We start from the raw sequence: 17,300 nt of genomic DNA, 5'->3' as shown, positions 1-17,300 counted from the left end.
GGGGAGGGGGGGGTAGCGGTCTTGCGTTACACTAGTGTGACAGAGGGGGGGGGGAGGGGTTTGAAAAAAGTCGATTTTTGCGTTACATAATTTATGAACGGCCCCTTTTCCCGGAATTTGGGTGGGGAGGGTGAAAGTTAGCTGGAGGAATGGGGCGTGTAGTTTATGGAGGTTATACCATTAGGAAGTCGAACCTTAAACACGGCAGCGCATACCCGGTGTTTCGTTTCTTGGGTTTTTTTTATTTTTTGCACTGCATAGCAAGAAATGCAAGAAATGCAAGAAAATTCAATAAACACAGCGTCATCTAGCGACGCGCCTACAGAACTAGAGCGGCGGGAAGGAGTTTCTTGCACTTTGCATTTTTTGCGGGTAAACATAGCTGCAAGAAACCAATTTCTTGCGGTTATTTCTTGCAGGTGGTTACTTGCACCCGAAACACTGCGCACAACCTGCCTGGTCGGCAGTTATTATTTTCATGCGAAAAACGCACAATGACGACAAAGAGTCCAGCCCAGCTCGGCCACCACCGCGCGGTGGTGGCGGTGTTGGATGTTCTTCGGTGCGTATAACTCTCTCTTCGCCGGTTGCCACGAGGCAAGGGCTCGTACACAAATGAAATCAACAGATTTACACCCATTTTATGACCCACCTACTCGACCTTTACATTATGGAATAGGGAAATATAACATGGATAGGTTACTGGATAAACCCCCGTAAATGCAACGCCATATGTGCACCACCCCCAAGTGAAAATGTAAACAAAGCTGTTTTGCATTTATGTTGATCGACGAATCATTTCTATTCGAATATTTTTTGTACTAAAAAATTGACTCGAGAACTATTTAAGTTTCTGAAATGGCCGAACACTTCCAATCTCGGAAAGGGACTGGAAATCTTTTAAAAGATTTACTTTCTTCAGTTGTGCTTATAAAAAAGTGTGATTATCATTTCCCAGCTAATAAGGACAATAAAAAGTTGGAAATCTCGACCCATCCAAATTTAGGGGGTGCTGCCAGCTCGGAAATTTTGTGCTGTTTTATCTGTGCAAGTTATGAGGTGGAAGAAAAGTTAAATTTCTTAACTGAAGTGGAACTGGAAATTTTGAAAAATGTCGTGTTATTTGGTTCCGCTGAGAAGAAACTGTTCCAGGACGTTGCAAAATCTGTCGCAATTTGTGAGACGTGTTCCTCAACGCTGCAGAAATTGGTCAAGTTAAGAAATAAGATTCTTGAAATTTCTATCTGTTTGCTAACTGTGATAACAAGGAGAATGGAAAAAATTGAAGATGGTACAATTTTTCTTAATTGATAAAAAATTATGATGCTAATATTAGAAGAAGAGTACAATTTTTTAAAACTTGTCAACCATCACTACTCTTCAGTGACTTAGCTCGAGCTCAGGTGATCAGAAAATTACGATTTATTTTTCACCCTACAGATTAGGTTAAACTCTTTTTCAATTCTGGTGATTGCAGCGGGAAAGTCACGTGCCATGTTAAGTAAATGGGCACGACAATTCCCGCTGCAACGGCCAGAATTGAAACAGAGTTTAAATTAATCGTGAATTTTACGTCGCTACGTCGCCCTCCGACGTTAGTAAAAAGAACTGATGGTTGACTAATTTTCAAAAATTGTACTCCTCTCTGAATTTTCGCACCATATCATAACGACATGCAGAAATCTTGCATTCGTAATATGGAGAAAGTGGCTATACTTTCTCCATATTATCAAATTAATCTCTGGATTAATTTATCTCATTATAAATTTATACACACATACATATTATATATTTCAGTAGGAAACAATAATAATTGTGGATCTGACGTGGGCGACGATTTTCTCTCCAACGAAATGAACGACTTTGTCATCCATGATGACTTATTTAAAGTGGAAGAAGCCCAAATAGAATGTGGAAGTGTAGAAGTATCCGATGAATATAAATTTATACCAGTTGAAGATAATCTAAAAAGAGAAAATAAGGTGACCACGTGTTACTTCCGACATACACGAGGAGTCGAAAATAGTCATCCTGTAAGGAGCACAGTGTCACCATTAGCAGTGCCAATTCCACTCATTAAATGTGAAAAGAGAGAAGTCGTGGTGGAGGAGGAGGAGGATGGGCAAGTTTCGCCTAGAAATGACGTCGCCGTTGAACTGGATGGTCACGATTTAAGTCTTGCCACTCCTCAGAATACCGATGCACATCTCTTCAACCCTAAAACGTCAAATCCACCAACTTTCTCGCAGAGTGGAGAAAATATATCGCAAGATAGACGCGAAAATCCTGAAGAAAGCCAGTCGTGCAAGAAGACAGCAGCTTCGTCGAAGAAAAAGTAATTTGTTTTTAATCTCATCCTATTTATTAATAATTACTTAATTAATTTTATTCAACTTTGATCAGTATTTCCAATCCAACGAGTTGTTTCGAGATGGGAAATGGTTCGAAAATACTTCACGTCTTAATCGCCACCTCAAAAACCCATGGATACATATTGCGGAGAGTAGATCATCCAGAGTCCGGAAGAGAAAGTAAGAAGCGTTACGAAAAAAATATTTACCTTTATGAATACAAATAATTAACCCTTTAAAAATGTCGGTCCAAAATTTGCCCTTGTTTCAGATGTCAAACTTCTAACGATATTCCAACTTGTTCCGAATGTGGGAAATGGTTCGAAAATATTTCACGTCTTAATCGTCACCTCAAAAATCCATGGCTAGATCAGCCTCGATCATATGCAGTGAAGAGAAAGTAAGTAGCGTCTCGAAAAAATGTCTACTTTTATGAATACAAATAATTAATCCTTTTACACCGTTTTTTTCAAAATTTTTACTTATTTCAGACGTCAAACTCCTGACGATATTAGTTTGTCAAACAAGACAATAACAATTTCAATTCACGACTACGAAAGAGTCGAACCCTTGCACTGGAGAGAATCCAATCTTGGGCAAGTAAAAGTTACGACAAAAATTACGATTCTGGAGGAGAGGAAGATTCCGAGTATGAAAATAGTTCGATTGCCAGCGATACCAGCAGCGATACGAGCGACATCAGCGATAACTATGGACTTGGGTAATGTTGCAATTTGCAGCTTGCAAAAGCTACTCTTAGAAATTGGGTTATGATTTTCACCAGAAGTACATAAAAGTATAAGGCATATTTGCTATATATGACTGTACGGACATGGTTATAAATTTGTCACCCGAGTTGTTGAAATGTATTACCACTGGTAGCGAATGTATAACCAGCCAATGCCAAATTTATAACCAAACGGTATATTCATGGGTATATTTTTATTTTCTGGTGATAATCATAACCCAATTTTTAAGAGTGTACCGTAAAACCTCTATTTATAGCCCTCTTCTAATTATAGCCGGTCTCCAAATATAGCCGGGTCTAGACTCTGGACTCCAGAGTCTGGAGACCAAGATTTCAAAATTTTAGCCGGGTCCCCAATTATGGCTGGGTCTCTAATTATGACCTGTCTTGTCCGCTGTGTCCCTGTTCATAGTCCATTAAAGAAAAATGTTGCACATTATGCCAATCAACAAATAAGTTGAATTACTAATTTTTTCCTATTAATTTCAGGTTAATAATGGATATAATCCTGACAGAAAATTTAAAAAACCGGCTAAACTTCGTTTCAAGATGTAGATTAAAAGTGAATGTTGTACTTATGGCTTATCTTGCTAAATTAGAAAACTCAAATTGAGTCAACATGAATTATGTATATTTGATTTTGTAACATCTAAAATTTTTGGAGCAACAAAATTTAGCCGGGTCTCTAATTATAGCCGGGTCCGTGACCCTCAGTTTTGGATTTTAGCCCCGGCTATAAACATAGGTTTTACGGTATTTATGTACCTAGTTTTGTGAATTAACTCGTAACTCCTTCCTTCTTTAGGTTAGGGGACGTCAACAAATTTCGTCACGCAAAAATTGCCAGAAGAAGGTAAGCCAATATGGTAACGTGTTTAGTAATAGCGTTCAAGGTAATTACAAAAAAATTTTCTTCTTCAGGATTTTTACTTTTTACACGGGCGAAACTGAGCTATTAAAATGCACCGTCTGTGGCACCGAATGTGACGATTTGGACACATTGCGACTACATAAATTCAGCCGACAACAAAGTGCGAAATATGTGTGCAAGAATTTGTCGATGACTCGAGTTTCCATAAGCACTTGCGGAGGAAGAATCACCTCGCAGGATTTAAGACGTGCAGGTACTTATATAAGAAGTGATTAAGGGACGTGAATAAATTATGTCACAATTTTCTATACCTCATTGGAGCATTAGATCTCACATGACATAATTTGTGGTCTCCTAACTTAATCAAAAACAGGTAGAGTGGTAGCCTTTGGAATTGCTTATTGGATCTCCCATTTACCATATTTTTTTTTGATCTGCGGTACATATGGTTTTGCTTCTATTTTTTTAATTATCCATATTTTTTCTTGTATATTCATTAATTTTTGCATAGCTACCTAGTTACACCACTCTTCGTTTATGTGTGGCAGGGTGTTATACACGAATATGTGAAACACTTTTCGATACTTTTGCAAAACTCGTTTTGCGAGTTACTCGCAAAAATTTGGGGCACATACATAAATAATTAGATATATTTACAATATTAGAAAGAAATCCGATCAAGAATTGATAACAAAATTTTTTACTATTTATCCTGCTACTAAAATTGCATACAAACTCAGAAGCAATTCCTAAGGCGAACGCTCTAACCACATCGACTGCGGGGAAATATATCAAATTTTTCTGAAATTTAGAATTGACCAGGACGGCGCTATGAAATTTGTTTGCAGCAAATGCGACCAGGAACAGTTTCCTGTTCTTCAAGATCTTCTCTACCACCTTAAAAGTGTTCATGCTCCGTAAGTAGATTATTTTTAATATACAAAAATACGCGCAGCGGCGGCGGAAGCAGGAGGACATATCTCCATTCGAATTCTCATAAATTCTGTAAAATTCTGTAAAAACCCGCCAACTTCCGCCGCCTCGGTTCCATCTCATAGCTCGCTGGTCCAGTGGACAAATTTGGTCAATCGAAAAACCATACACCATTTTTGTGCAGCTATGTATGCTCCATGGAAGGGACCGTTCATAAATTATGTGACACAACAAGGGGGAAGGGGTACTCAGAATTGCGTTACAAGATGTGACGACAGTCCCGCGTTACGATACACGAAGATACTATCCCCGTACTTAGGCTTGGCACCTCATTTGCATAAATCTCAATAGCCCATTTTCGGCGATACGAGCTTTCCATGTTGAATAAACTCTAATGCTCTCGCGAATGCGTTAAAATATGCAAATGAGGTGCCAGGGCTGAGTGCGAGGATAGTATGTAGACTACATTAGATCAGCAATTGAGCAAAAAAATAACCGTGCGGTTTAAAAATTTTCCAAAATTAAATTAAGATTAGGAAAATTTAGAACAAATTCAGAATTTAGTCTTAATTTGTAATTAAAAAATAACAGAAATTAAACAAAGCGTCAATCACGTCTTGAATAACAAAAAATGACAATTTATGAACGGCCCCCTTACCAGCAATTAGATTGAAGGAGGATTCATAGATTATTTTAACAATGCTTTCATTCCTTACTAAATATACAGCCCGTTAGCTGCCTTGGAGGAAGAAATCTCTTCCTTGACGTGTACATTGTGTTGTCAAAAGTTTCTCGACGTGGCGTCCCTCACTGGTCACCGTGCAACTCATTTGATCGACTATGAGTGTGTCGTTTGCTCTCAAAAATTTGACCACAGGTCTCTATTTGAATCACACTTGAGGACAGAGAAACACCGATTCGCCATAAAATGCCGGAGGTAAATATTTACATTTTAAGTGAAATAATTATGACGACGTCCATATAGGGAGAGAGTAGGGTTCAGAAAACCCAGGAGTTTTTGTAGAAAAACCCAACCCCGGGGGTTTTTTCCGGGGTTTTTGGATTTTTAGTGTTTTTGTGGGTTTTTTTTTGTAGATTTTGGGGCAGGTTGAACCAGAAATCCTAAAATTATATATTAGAGAAAAACTAATCTAATATACGAATTCAGCATGCAATTTTAACCGTTATCATTGACTTGGACTGTTACATCGAAAATTCATGTTTCACATGTAAACCTGGAAATATGCGATAACATTTGGAATTTCAAGTCGCACAAGAAAATTCTCGAAACTTCATAATGGAACAGAAAACTTAATTAGCATTGATCTAAGTTGTAAATTAAAAGTTTTGTTGCAATCTGCCTCAAAATCGTACAAAAAACCTACAAAAACCGCAAAAACCCCAACCCACAAAAACCCGGGGTGACGAACCCTGGCAGAGAGTCTAGAAAATAGCGATTTTTGCCTAAAATAATCTATGGACGTCCTCATGAATATGTAGATAAATAAGTAATTTCATGGAATTACTTATTTAAATATACTTGTATATACTCTACAAAACTTATTTTTTCCATTAATTTAGAGTGGATGACGGTGGCCAGATCAATTTTGTCTGTGACCTGTGCAACGACAAGCAACCCAGTTTCCCGGAACTTGTCCAACACAGAAAAATAGGTCATCCTAGGAGAAAAGGTGAAATGATAACGTGTCAGCCTTGCGCGGCAGTTTTCCGTGGTAGAAAAAATTTCGTGGCACATCTCCGGAGTAAAAAACATGCCAGAAATGTCGCTGATAATGCGTTGAAGGGGCCTGACGAGAAAATGTGAGTAAATAATTGGTTCCGTGTACATGTTTTCGGTTTTGGGAGCGTGCATAAATTACATATGTCAGGCAAAAATTCCCATTTTCTGAATCACCCTTTAAGATATTTGATCACGCCTTAAATATATCATTGGAACTGTAGGCCAGGGTTGCTAATTAATTAGTCAACCTAATTATTTAAGTAGCATGTTTGAACTAATTATTAATTACTAATTAACATTAACTGGTACTACCGAAGCTAATTTGAATGACCAATTAATCAGAGAATCACTAAAAATCACAAATTACCAGGGTTGGCCAAAATACTATTTGAAATACAAAATACAAATTACAAAATACAAAATACTATTTTGTATTTTGTATTCTGAGGGGTATGGTTCAGATGAAAGTATTTTGTATTTTGTATTTTGAAGCTGGCCGGGTATTTTGTATTTTGTATTTTCTAATTTTTCGGTCAGTCAATGTATTTTAAATACAAAAATACTTTACAAAATACATTTGGCAAATATGAGACGAACTCATGAGAAGAACAAGAGTTGGTCCATGCAATATTAAACAGGATCTCATGGATTACAATATTTTCAGTTTTTGGACTCTTGGCTGCGCCAGAAAACTACATAAACTATTTTATGTTTATACAGATGATTAATTTGTTTATTTTCAAATTTCTCTCAAGTGTTAGGATGGTTATTAAAACTTATTTTTACTTTATCGACTTTACATTATCGACACTTTGCAGTGCGAGAAAGATAAAAATTAGTTAGATTGAAATTATAGCGGGCTTATCATCTTATCTTCATATTATTTTCTAGATAAGACATGACCTCACACATGCTCAGAAACATAATTACTAAATTCCTAATACCGCTGTGAAATAAAATAAGTTAGCAAAACTTTTAAAATTTAAGCTTGACTTGAATTTTCAGGGTCAAATCTGGAATTTGTATTTTGTATTTTAAAATGTATTTTAAATACGTATTTTGTATTTTGAGGTTTCGACGATTTTGGGCAAAAGTATTTTGTATTTTGTATTTTGATGAGATTCGAGTATTTTGTATTTTGTAATTGTATTTTGAAGGTTCACACTAATGTATTTTCATTTTGTATTTTGAAACCCATGTATTTTGCCCAACCCTGCAAATTACCTAATTGGTCAAGGTCAACGTTCTAATCAATTGGCTTCATTAGCAACCTGGGCTGGGTTTAATTACTAATTACCAATTAATTAGACAAGACATTTTCCTTCTAATTGTCAATTACCAAATTAATTAGAAATATGGCCAATTAAAAACTCTGCCTTAGGCCATCCTCTTGCGTGACATAATTTATGGGTATCCCCTTCATAAAATATTTATGGATTTATTCGCAAACTCAAATAATTTCTCAACTTTTACAGGGAATTTGAGTGTGACAAGTGTGACAAAAAATTCGTCACTAGGTCCAGCTTCCAGACGCACAAGAGGATCTTCACTTGTGAAAAATGCGAACACCGGTGTTGTTCCGTGAAGGGCTTGCAAGCCCATCGGAAGTCGCATGGCGAACCGAAAGGACTGTTGAGGTACGTATTTACAGGGTGAAATAAAAATCTGTATAAATGTTTCACACTGCCCCTCTCAAAGGCGGCCAATATAATTCAATTCAATTCTACTGCCAGAATCCGATAGACGAACCCAAAAAGTATTTTTTTGTTAAGTTATTTTTTTAAATGTCAAGTGATAGAGGTTAAATCTCATCCAGGTTAATTTTTTATAACCTGAATTAAGAAAATGGGTGACCCTTACGATGAAAAATTGATTCGAAGATTACTACCATCAGATCTCCTATTAGAAACGCTCATATGCTACAAACATGAAATTACTAAAAAACTAATAATTAAAAAAAATTATTTAAAGGGTGGGGTAAGCGTAACTGTTTGACTAAGTTTCTTAAGGTGGTTCGCCTCCCCTGGTAAATAGGTTCCCCAACTGACTTTCCTTATCATTAATACATAGTACAAACATCATCTTGTACGTACTCTTACGAATTATTGTTTAGTACCATGGTACGACTTTCGAAGGGCTTAACTACTAGTTTACGAATAATTTACGAAATGTAACCTAATGTAAATATTTCCACACAATCTTCCAGATTCATTCCACTTGACGAGAAACCCTACTCGTGCACACAGTGTGATAAACGCTTCTCAAGAAATCTCTATAGAAAACTGCACATTAGCTCAACCCACCAAGGACATCGCTTCAAATGTGATGTTTGCCTTAAAGAATTCAAATTGGCCCGGACGTTAAAATGCCATAAGAAAAAGTGTCCAAAAGAAGGTTCTAAAAATTTACAAGCGTCCGATTCGAACTCAAAGAGAAAAAAATTCTGGTTTTGCGACGTTTGTGAAAAACCTGTGACCACGAGAGGGCAAATACTTAAACACGTGGAGGTCGTCCATTTCCAGGATAAAACCTCGTGTCCTTACGGCTGCACCGAGACACAGTTTAAGACTGACGATGAGTGGATCCATCATCTTGAGGAATGCACATCAGACAAAATTGTAAGAAATTTCTTTTAAATATTGAAGCTATAAGCCTAAGTCACTTGATGTGGTAAACGAGTAGGGATTCCCTACTAAATAGTTCCATCCAGGGCATCCTGCTACCCCAGGTATTATGGGTATTGTGAGTTTTAGTGGGTTTTGGGGTAGCAAATCTGAGGTATACCCACGGATAGTCGGGTATTCAAATTTCATAACGTATTATAATCGTGCATTACTTACAATTCTAAAGTTAATTAGTCCTGGAAATTAAGTTAATAACGGCTTCGTTGAGAAATTACTGAGAAATCAGATTTTTTTCAAAACCTAATACATGAGACGCAGACTCAGTTTACCCGCAAAAACCCCGAATACCCGCGAAACCCCTGGGTATGAGTTTTCAACAGGAAAACCACGGGGTTTTCCTTACCCTGGTTCCGTCACTCCCTGCACCCCCCACAAACATCTTCACTATTTGGCAAGAAATGATTTGAACACGGAAATTAAATTATCTTGTTTAATATTTCGTTAAATGTGGGAACCATAGATTGACAAGTCGCGAATATATCGATTCAGTGTTATATTCGTGATTTGTCATCGATCATACATAAATATGTACATTCTAATTTTTTTAATTCTTTCACAGACTGATAATTCCGTTTCTTGCTACTTCTGTGGTGCCACATTTCGCAGCCAACTGCTTAGAATCTCCCACCACCTAAAAGTCCATAAAACCCACGACTGCGACCTTTGCGCGCACAAGTCAACAACTCAAGAAGCTTTACACAAGCATAAACTGTCGCACCCGGAATGGTACCCACATCATTGCATAAAGTGTGACAAGAAGTTTCGTTCCCCATTCCATTTTAAGCATCATCGGACCACTGTGTGCTGTAATGATGAAAAAACCACACTCTAAGAAACCCGGTAACAAATCCTAAGTTATTCCCAGGCGAAGTATCTATGTGACCCTACTGCATGTTAATCAATTTATTATTGAGTGCTAGAAAATTACTTACCAACTGGTAATGTTTTCAAATCCGCGACCGGGGTTATTACCGGTTTGGTGACAAGATGTCTGAACTCAACAGTAAATTAATTGTCACGCGGTAGAGTCACATAGATACTCCGCCTGGTAATAACTTAGTTGCCGGGTTTCTTAGAGTGCAGACAAGAGTTTAAGGCGAAAAGGAAACTGCAATAGCGGAAGTTTACTGAGAACAAGAAAACTAAAAATATGTCTCGTCATTCGTGACGGAAGGAAATAGAAGGACAAAAGTTACAAGACAGCTAACAGCCAATCAGAATGCAGGAATGTCACGGAAAGTTTCACAGGACGGAATATTCTAAATTATTACATAGATTTTAAATTTGATTAATATTTTATTAATTATGAAGTTCTTAAACCGACTAAATCAAACTAGGACAACGCACAACTAAATGTGTGAGTCGCAACCAGAGTGTCTTATTTATCTAGATTAGGTATAGATTATAAAAATTTGAGTTACATTCTGTAATCAAAATGTAGTGTTCCAGTTCAAAATTTTATTTTCACGATGCCACCCAATCCCAATCCTATCAGAGTGTAAAGTCCCGCCGTATCAGGGATATGATTGTTGCGTTAAATTTATATTACAACTTGCGCGTTTGCTTATGGACGATATTTGTGAATTAAATTAGACAAGTATGTATAATATTCAGGCAGCATTTGGTTCCAAGATTTTTTTAATATTCCAATTAAATAAAGTGTTTTAAACAGTAGATCCAATATTTACAAATGCAACATCGCCAACGCTGTTACAATGATACTCATTAGCAAATTTGGTCCTGTGAAACCTCCACCATTATCCTCGGGTGGTGGACCAGAAGCGTCCCAATCCTCCAGGATAATTGCTGCCGCCTTCTCTGCTGCCAACATTACAGGCGCGTTCAGATTTCCATTCGGCACTTCTGGATAAACCGAGGCATCCACGACTCGAAGAGCCTTCACCCCACGAACTCTAAACCTCGTATCGAGCACGGAAGTGGTCGCATCTCCCGAATCTGGACCTAAACTTGCCGATCCAACCATATGAATCCAAGTCTTGATCTCATTATGGATATGACATCTCCAATATTCATCAGATGGGAAATCCAAACAACCCGGACTTGGCACTTGACCATACGTTAGTTTGAAATTTGTCTGGAATGCTTGCGTTTCCGTAATGTTAAAGACAAGTTGAATTCCTGTAAAAAAATAATTGAAATGTTAACCCGAGTGAAAATCCGGATCAATGGTTTATGCAGAAAAAGCATGAACCATTCTGCATAAAACTTATGACAGAAATTTTCTGCAGGAACGTTTAGCACAATTATGCATAATTCTGCATATTTTGTGCATAAATTGTTTCGGCATAAATCTTTATGCGTAAAATCCAGCCAATTATCTGCATAAAACCCCGCCAAATTTATGCACAAAATGCCTTAAATTTTTCACCCGGGAATTGTAATATCTGCCCTAAGTTTTACCTTCCAATAAATCCTCAGCATCGTCCGGGTGGCTCAAAAAATTGAAATCAATTTCCGCTAATTGCACATCATCTCGTATGCCTGCCTTGTACGCGGTTGAATTCATAGTAACCTTTCCTTTGCTCTGTGGTCTGCCCAGGACAACATAGAAAAACACGGTCGGCCGATCTCCCGGGTTTCGAATCGGTTGCAAATGGATTGTGACCGAGAGGTTGGGCCAATCTGGTAGCGCCCTTGAGGTCACTTTAAACATTTGTGGACCTTCCCCTAAATATGCGAGAGGTCCTTCGCCACGAAGATATTGTGCGACAAAAGCCTCTGTGGCGTCTGGATGCATGACTTGATGAAATAGGGAAATATTATCAGATTCCGGGTACCACGGTCCAAGCCAGAGGGCTGGGTGTTCGGACACGTTTTCACCGAGAGCGGGTAGTGGAACCTTGACAGGAATCTGTAAAAATTTGCAACACCATGTTCAAAAAATATTTATTCATTCAAAATTCATTAATTCAAAGCCTTGAAAAAAATATTCATTCCTTCTTCACTCATTAATAATTTGTAAAAAATATATTCATTAATTATTCAACGTTTATAGATTATTCACCATTCCTTCATTATTCGTGTTATTCAACATTCACACTACTAGCTGAATTTCTCAACTTTCCCTATGTATTAAGCATCGAGTCAAAAATGAATGATGAAAAATGTATTCATTTATTATTCATTCATATGAATTGAATAGATATTCATTCAATATTCATTTATTCAAAAATCAGAAGAAAGTATTCATTCAATATTCATTCAAATTTTCAATATTGAATAAATAATTTATTCATTCATCATTAAATGAATGAATATGAACATGTATGGTGATTTCGTTGCGAATTTACAAAAAATTGCAATTTATGGACGCCTGAATGACAATTTGTTATACCTCTGCAGCCTCCAAAGTTTCTATTGGGCCGATTCCGGATTTCATGAGAAGTAACGGTGTTGAGAACACGCCAGCGCTCACGATAACTTCTTTAGATGCATAACTTATTTGAGGATGTCCGTGACGCGTGTATGCCACCCCGTAGGCTTCATTGTTAGCGTTCAGTAAAACCTTATTTTGACAAAAACAAGTGTCTAAAACTTATAAGTTTTTACCATTTGCTAAAAAAATGAAATTATCACCTCAGAAACGTTCGCGTATCGGACCACGGTTAAATTTTCTCTAGTATTTTCGTACGGCTTCACAAATTCGGCGTAGGTGCTGCTCCGCTGCCCATTACGTGTTGGTGTGTTGGATGGTTGGAAACCTGAGAGGAAATTTGCACAAAATATGTGGGTTTTAAAATTATGCGAAAAATTTGACGGCAATGACTTTTTCCAAAATTTCAGTACTCACTTTCAGTCTGATATCCATTTGGATCGCCAATTTTAAAACCCAATTCCCTTCCAGCAGCAAACCAAATTGGAAGAATGGGAAATTCCACAGATTGAACTACAATTGGTCCATCGGTTCCGTAGTATCCTAAATAAATTTATAATATGATTCAATAAATTTTTAATTTAATTTAATTTAAAACAAATTTTTAGTTATTAATTTGATGCATCATGCTTATAACATATTTCTAAATTCACTAACTCGACAAATCCTCCTCTCCATGCTGTGTTCCCTGCCATGTTTCAGTTTTTTTGAAAAATTCCATCACATTTTCATATTCCCAGCTGCTGTCATTTAGGAGACGGGCAATGTTATCGTAATCTTTCGGACTGCCACGATTGTGGACCAAATCATTGTGTGATCCAGACCCTCCCAACATTTTCCCGGTGTGAACAGTCGCGACCTTAAAATGCAAAGTGATGGTTAACTACTTAGAAATCTGGGTCATTTGCAGTATTTAGTGGTGAAAACCCCTTTATGGAAATGTCTTGTCCGTCCGTCCGTCCGTCCGTCCGCCTGTATGTATCCACGATAACTTTAGAACGGATTTGAATTTTGACATGCGGTTTTCGCCAACATGTTTCTAATTTTCGAGGACGGGATGAGTTCGAAGATGGGCGTTATAGGTCATAAGGTCACGTCGCCACGGTCATGATGCCAACAGTCAGAGGTGTCGATTTCTTTGTTTCCACCATTTTAGTCGTATTTTTGGGCGGGGTGTTCAGAAATCGACCTAATTTCGGCATTTTCGGCACGGTCATGGGGTGCATTTCGGCACCCCATGACCGTGTGGGAGGAGTCGAATGTCGAAAAAATTACTTTCGTCATGTGTGGTGGCTATTGAAAGGTATGGTCGTGTACGTTCGAAGTACGCGGTGGGGTGTCGAAACTGGGCAAAAATGAGACGTTGGGTGATGTGACACAATGACGGGAAAGTTCTGAGGGATGTTGTGGGGGTGCCACAAATAGGTGTAAGGTGCCAGATGCCAGGTGTTTTCACCCATTTGCTACATTTCGTTTGCAACTATTTATTCTTACCCCTCCATACGTCATGTCCACCGTATTAAAAAAATAATTAATATCTGGATCGCTGCCGACAGTTCCAGAGAAAAATGGGACAGCCGCGGCTGGCGGTGGAGATCCTCCAGCCTCCAAAAGTAGGACGGAGAATTTTTCTGATAATCTCCCGGCCAGTAAACAACCCGCAGTTCCGGCTCCGACTGTTGGAGAAAAAAACGATTAGAAATTAAAACATCAAAAAACTAAACGGGTGACAATCGTGTGGCAAATTTGACATAATTTGCCGGGACGATTGTTTGTGCAGAAAAAGTATGAACTATTTTGCATAAAACTTCTAACAAAAAACCATTCTGCAGTAAGGTTTAGCACAATTATGCATAATTCTGCATATGTTGTACACAAATTGTTTCAGCAAAAATTTTTCTGCAAAGAACCCAGCCAATTGTCTGCATAAAATCCATTAAATTTTTCACCCGGGATGGAAGCGTAGATAATTATACCAATTATGAAGTCGTAAGTTTTGGGGAGAGGTAAGCTCAAATCATTTTCCAATTCTATCGTAGTTTTTGCAATATCGGCGATTTCGGACTGTTTTGCAAATAGTTGTATCACAAGGGCCACACTTCCGAGGAGGAATGAGGCAATCTCCATCGTTGCAAAAAATGCAAACGCCTTGAAACAAAATTAAATACGGGTAGATTTTAGCGACGTTCTTCTGTAAAGTGTCGAGTGATGAACTGAAAGTGAAACTAGAACGTTTAATGAGTCCAGCTCAGCTTAAATATGCTGCTCAGTACGCGTATACTAAGAATAATCATTTGACACAAATATGTACGTGGCACTGTTGAGCTTATCTAATTTATAAACTTAACTCAAATTGAACATGTCAAAACTTGTGTGTTAGCTTAATAAGTGACACTTCAATCACAATCATTAATTAACTTTACTGCAAATTCTGTGAGCAAATGTGTGCAAATACTGTGAGCACATGATTATGTCTTTTGTCTGCCTTGCGAACTAAATACGTGGTCGATCGACCTTTGATTTTTACACTCGTTCACGATGACGATAATATCGTCATCATACTATACCTAATAGTTATGACACGATTTAAACAAATGGTCACATAATTCGGTCACAAATCAAGTAATCTGTTTAGGTTCGTGAGAAAATGGGATGGATGAATTTGTGTTGTTTTTACTACTACTGGTGTGTTTTACGTAAATAACAAAATTGGTAACGAAGCGTTTAATAATTATAACAATGTAACGATTATTCGTTTTGTGCATGCAATATTTATTATTAATTTTGAGGTAATTTGATACGTATATTTCAGATCTCCGTCGCTTCTCATTTGAGGCAACGTGAGTTTCATAAAAACACTCTTGTGCATAACAGCGTTTGCTTTAGCACACTGCAAATAAACTGATGTCAATTCCGCGCGGTGTAGTCACATATAGACACCACGCGGTGTTAATACGGGCAATTAACACCGCGTGGTGTCTATATGTGACTACACCGCGCGGAATTGACACCAGTTTATTTGCAGTGCACATAAACTTTTGGACCTGTGGTGGAGGTGACCGTGACCGATTATACACGACCGGTTCAACCCGAAACAACGCGGCCTACCTGACCAGAGTCGGAGTTATTTCGGTCTTTCCGAGAATTGACCTAGATACATAGGTACATATATGTATGCATCTTTTCCTAATGTAACTTTCATAGATTTCCAAAACAAAGTACTGTTTGAGGTACATACTTTGCATTGCATGTATGTGTGTGAGATTGTGAGTAGTGTCAAGCAGGTCGCTCATCGCTCATATATGTATGTATCCCCTCGACGTACATGTATCTGTATTTTGTCTAACATACAAGTCTAAATTTCCTCAAATACAAATATAATTTTGCCTCACTAACATATACATATATACATAATTTTTTTTCATATGAAGCACTTGTTTGGAATACCTATGTATATTCACCATGAAGCAAAAATTTTTCAATGGTGAAAGTTAAGAGACAAATATGAAATTTAACCAAAGATAAGGAGCACATTTTGTGAGAGAATATATTTCAACTGTCTCCATTTCATTCGATTGTATTTTTATTGGTTTTAAAGTAACACACTATTTACTCTAGTGGTATACATAAATAATTCACTTTATTATGAATATGTGACATTCCTGGCCTCGGTAATACTCACACCTCATATTTGATTTCCATAACAATTGGCTTGGCCCGCATAGGTACATTGTGGGTAATTATCGTCTCCACTGTTGTAACCACCACGGTTGTAACCACGGTTGTATCCTCGGTTGTATACACCGTATCCGCCTCGACCTACGCCAGACAAAGCGCGTGACGTGTATATTTTCTAAATTATAATTAAACTGTTAAATATCTATTCACCTCTACCATAACCATAACCACGACAGTAAGGATTATTATTTGCATTCCAAAAACCGTTGTATTGGCAGCCGGGCGAGAAATTGTATCCATAATTGCAGCATCGAGGTGTCCAATTTCCTCCCCTTCCGTACCCGTATTGTCGCTTGGTGCGAACTGAAATTGGGTAATTAGAATTATGTATAAATATCCAAATGTAGGCTCAGAAGATGGAAATTATTTGATACTGATGCTAGCAGCAAATATATTGAGGGTATTCATAGTTTCTTCGTAACCTTAGTATTCTTCCTCGTACTGTAAAATAAGTAGTTGCGAGGTTTTGTAAAGATTTTGCCATCAAAATTCGCGTCGCTTCTATTACGATTTTTACAATGCTTGACCCCTGGTTTTTTCGTGAACTATTTTACGATACTAATACGACACGAATAAATAATGAATATGTACCCTCATTTTAGAATATATTTATGAGGATCAGCTAAATTAAATACCTGTAGCACCATCCGAGTTACCCACTACGGACGAATTAATTTCATCCATAGGGGTATTATCACTAAGAAATTCGACAGAAGGGGATTGATAGCGTTCTTCCGCGAATGTGGCCATTACGAGGAAACCAAGAAAGGCAGCAGCGATATAGGATTTCATTCTGGTGTTTATGTAAATAGCGATTGAAATCTGGCTGGCAAACTAAAT

At 37.6% G+C, this 17,300-nt stretch overlaps 3 protein-coding genes across 11 annotated transcripts; 1 reads left to right on the top strand and 2 right to left on the bottom strand.

Moving 5' to 3' along the window:
• Positions 1-597: 597 nt before the first annotated feature.
• Positions 598-11,002, top strand: LOC118438992 (zinc finger protein 26-like). Of its 7 annotated transcripts, none has more exons than XM_035859986.1 (14): positions 598-1,291; positions 1,798-2,335; positions 2,404-2,531; positions 2,623-2,751; positions 2,843-3,072; positions 3,905-3,952; positions 4,021-4,223; positions 4,783-4,887; positions 5,631-5,840; positions 6,485-6,724; positions 8,120-8,281; positions 8,851-9,262; positions 9,888-10,134; positions 10,433-11,002. In XM_035859986.1, coding segments are annotated over exons 8-14 (1,359 nt in total). In that variant the 5' UTR covers positions 598-1,291; positions 1,798-2,335; positions 2,404-2,531; positions 2,623-2,751; positions 2,843-3,072; positions 3,905-3,952; positions 4,021-4,223; positions 4,783-4,801; the 3' UTR covers positions 10,435-11,002. The 7 variants fall into 7 exon arrangements, 6 of the variants coding, with proteins under 6 accessions (XP_035715879.1, XP_035715878.1, XP_035715877.1 ...); XM_035859985.1 differs by having other exon boundaries at positions 9,888-10,168; positions 10,425-11,002; XM_035859984.1 differs by having other exon boundaries at positions 9,888-10,168; positions 10,417-11,002.
• LOC110860132 (oxygen-dependent choline dehydrogenase) lies at positions 10,949-14,973 on the bottom strand. 3 transcript variants are annotated; one of them, XM_035859979.1, is made up of 9 exons: positions 14,672-14,973; positions 14,217-14,398; positions 13,650-13,694; positions 13,380-13,581; positions 13,140-13,265; positions 12,926-13,050; positions 12,684-12,854; positions 11,750-12,200; positions 10,949-11,467 (listed from the first exon to the last, which is right to left on the bottom strand). In XM_035859979.1, the coding sequence occupies exons 1-9, from the start codon at positions 14,847-14,849 to the stop codon at positions 11,013-11,015; spliced, it is 1,935 nt and encodes a 644-aa protein (XP_035715872.1). In that variant the 5' UTR covers positions 14,850-14,973; the 3' UTR covers positions 10,949-11,012. The 3 variants fall into 3 exon arrangements, with proteins under 3 accessions (XP_035715872.1, XP_035715873.1, XP_021964887.2); XM_035859980.1 differs by having other exon boundaries at positions 14,699-14,972; XM_022109195.2 differs by lacking the exon at positions 13,650-13,694 and having other exon boundaries at positions 14,672-14,972.
• Positions 14,974-16,283: 1,310 nt separating this feature from the next.
• On the bottom strand, positions 16,284-17,281 carry LOC118439019 (staphylococcal secretory antigen ssaA2-like). Its single transcript, XM_035860028.1, has 3 exons — positions 17,096-17,281; positions 16,611-16,763; positions 16,284-16,541 (listed from the first exon to the last, which is right to left on the bottom strand). The coding sequence occupies exons 1-3, from the start codon at positions 17,250-17,252 to the stop codon at positions 16,408-16,410; spliced, it is 444 nt and encodes a 147-aa protein (XP_035715921.1). The 5' UTR covers positions 17,253-17,281; the 3' UTR covers positions 16,284-16,407.
• Positions 17,282-17,300: the final 19 nt, after the last annotated feature.

The sequence above is a fragment of the Folsomia candida genome, unplaced genomic scaffold (genome assembly GCF_002217175.1).
Source record: "Folsomia candida strain VU population unplaced genomic scaffold, ASM221717v1 Fcan01_Sc029, whole genome shotgun sequence".
Classification (NCBI taxonomy): domain Eukaryota; kingdom Metazoa; phylum Arthropoda; class Collembola; order Entomobryomorpha; family Isotomidae; genus Folsomia; species Folsomia candida.
This window is presented reverse-complemented; position numbering and strand designations above follow the sequence as displayed.